This window comes from Chaetura pelagica, unplaced genomic scaffold, assembly GCF_000747805.2.
Source record: "Chaetura pelagica isolate M959 unplaced genomic scaffold, ChaPel_1.0 scaffold364, whole genome shotgun sequence".
NCBI lineage: Eukaryota > Metazoa > Chordata > Aves > Apodiformes > Apodidae > Chaetura > Chaetura pelagica.
The window spans coordinates 199249-201772 of NW_009953089.1; the positions used below are offsets into that span (position 1 = coordinate 199249).

At 57.8% G+C, this 2524-nt stretch overlaps 2 protein-coding genes across 2 annotated transcripts in view; both read left to right on the top strand.

Annotated features, from left to right (window-relative positions):
* Positions 1-764, top strand: part of IMPDH2 (IMP (inosine 5'-monophosphate) dehydrogenase 2) — a 12096-nt gene extending 11332 nt beyond the window's left edge. The window contains exons 10-12 of the mRNA XM_009997026.1: positions 1-29; positions 394-477; positions 743-764. The exon at positions 1-29 is cut by the window's left edge and continues 10 nt beyond it. Of these exons, the coding sequence (XP_009995328.1) occupies positions 1-29; positions 394-477; positions 743-764 (135 nt within the window). The remainder of the gene's footprint in view (positions 30-393; positions 478-742) is intronic.
* A 641-nt stretch (positions 765-1405) lies between these two features.
* DALRD3 (DALR anticodon binding domain containing 3) overlaps positions 1406-2524 on the top strand; it is a 9014-nt gene continuing 7895 nt past the window's right edge. The window contains exon 1 of the mRNA XM_009997027.1: positions 1406-1460. Coding sequence (XP_009995329.1) covers positions 1406-1460 — 55 coding nt within the window. The remainder of the gene's footprint in view (positions 1461-2524) is intronic.

Here is a 2524-nt window from a genome sequence, read left to right on the forward strand (position 1 = left end):
ATTGGTGCCAAGAGCTTGACCCAAGTCCGGTGAGTGCTCCCCCTCACTTGTGCTCTGGTTAGGCCACAGTGTTGCCATCTGGGGTCTCTGGGGAAGCTGTACCCATGCTGTGGTGTTTTCTGCATAGTCTGACCCTCTTCCGTCATCTCCAGTGGGTATGGTGTCATGGAGCTGCCAGCCCTAGAGATGCAGGGGTGTGGTATCCTGTGGCATATTCTGGTTGAGCCTGAAATGTTTGGTTTACCATACTTTGCCTGGCTCTTGGGGGAGCCATCAAAGACCATTCTGCCCATAACTGGAGGAACCAGGGTCCTTTGTCCCAGCTGAACGTGTGTCAGAGCATTGTTTTCCCTGGGCTCTGGCTGGCACATGACACACATCCTTCCCCCTCAGGGCCATGATGTACTCGGGAGAGCTGAAGTTTGAGAAGAGGACAACGTCTGCCCAGGTGGAAGGAGGAGTGCATGGCCTCCACTCGTAAGTGCTGCTGCCAGGACTCCCCTCTCCCTGGGGTGGGCATTGGGGGGGAGTTAAATGCTACTGTCCTGGCACACTGCTGGCTTCACCTGCTGCAAGCTGGGCTGAGCCACAGCCTGTCTGCTGGCCTGGGCCAGCACTCCTCCCCCAGCAGGGGCTCTTCCCCACCATGGGCCAGCAGGCCCATTCCTAGCTGTGCCTTTGGTCCTGGCCCTGCTCCAGCAGGTGGGTCAAAGAGCTCTCTGGTTTGCTGCTCCCCTCCCAGGTATGAGAAGCGTCTCTTCTGAAGCAGGTCCATCTGTGTCTGTCATCGTGCCACTCAGCCCTGTGCCACTCCGCGTGGGAGCTGCTCTTGCAGAAGTGCTGTTACTCTGTGGGCTGCCTGGAGCTCCCTGTGTCCCGTGGCTGCTTCCTCACCACCCGAGAGGGCCCAGCCCCAACCCAGGAGCAGTCATCCTGGGCTGGTGCCTGGGGCCTTGCACGTGTTGCCCGTGTTTTACAATAAAAGAGGCAAAGATGTGCAGTTGGTGTCAGCCTGGAGCCCTCTTCCTTCTCTGCTGCCTGTGTTCTCCTTCCTGCAGCCTCTTGGGAGCAGCTGATGGCCCCAGAGGGGAGGAGCAGGGAAGAGACAGCCTCTTGATAGGACATGGAGTGGATAATGCAGTGTGGGGTGTTTAAAAAAGCCTTCCTGAGACCAGAAAAAAAAAACTGGCTCCTGGGCAAGAAAGCTAAATGGTCCAGCTCTTGCAATAAGCAGGGGGATGCTTGTGGGTGTGTGCACACCACAGGCACCCCTGGAGTGTGCTGCACTGCAGCTGCTTACACTCCAGGCCCTTGTACCTGTATCTCCCCATCTTGGTCCTCACCAATCTGCCTTTCTGTCCCTGAACATCCTGTACTGTCCCCCCACAATCCCATGTTATCCCAGATGGTGTGGGAGGCACCAATCACTTCCACAGGCTTCTCCTACCCTTTGTCAGAAAGTATGGGAACAAGGAACTGGGAAGAGCACAACTGAGAACTCATGGGTTCCAAAAGAGCTGGGGTTTGTATCTGTACACACCTGGCTGCTGCAATCCCCACCCCGCAGAGCCAGGTTACCTGTGCTAGTAACACCAGGTGTCAAAGGTGGTTTACTTCTGTGTTATCATCTCCAACATATGCTAATGTCACTCCTGCTGCAGGGTGTGTGTTGGCACCAGTGTTTCCTGTCTAATAATGCTGACTGGTGCAAAAAAAAAATAGATCAACTTAGATTTACAGATGCTGAAACCAGGAGAGTGACCCTCTCCATGCCCCTGTTGGAGCTGAACCTGCAGGGAGATGGGGTGCAGCACCCAGGGATGACTGCAGCTCAAGGCTTCATGAAGGTGTGTGTGTAAAAAGCCCAGTGCCAGCTCTGGAGCTGGTTGTGCCCAGGGAGCTGCTGTCAGGAGCACCCCTGATGCTGCCCAGGGAGCTGCAACAACCAGCCCACAGCCCCCCCACTCAGCCCAGGGCAGCGAGCACAGGCACTGCGAGGGTGTCACAGCGGGGGTGTCACAGCCTCGCTCTCCTGTGCATTAACCACCACACACTCACTTTGTACCGCCAAATTACATGTAATTTTTCCTTGTGGAGCCCAAAACAAGCCTGGGGGTGTGCAGCTCAGCCTGCCAGCCCCCACCCTGCCTCGGGGCAACAGCTTCTTGCTGCCAAAGCACCGGGCACCCCCGGGCTCTGCCAGCAGTGCTCGTGCCTCCTGCTGTGCCCCCCGCAGGCTGAGAAGCTGGGAGCCTGGGACAGAACCGAGCCCAAGCACCTCCCAGCCAACACCCCCGTGCACAGAGCCACCCCTCAGCCACAGCCGGGTTCTGGCAGTTCAGTCCAAGGCGTTTCTCCACCGGGTGACGCTGGGGGCTCCAGGCAGGAAGGGCAGAGCCCGTCGCTGCAGCAGCAGGCAAGTCCTACATCCCCGTGTAGGTGCCCCGCGGGGGGATGAGCCCGGCAGCTGCCCTGCGCTTCTCACTCGTTAGGAAGTTGAAGGTTGCACACGCGTTTGGCTGTG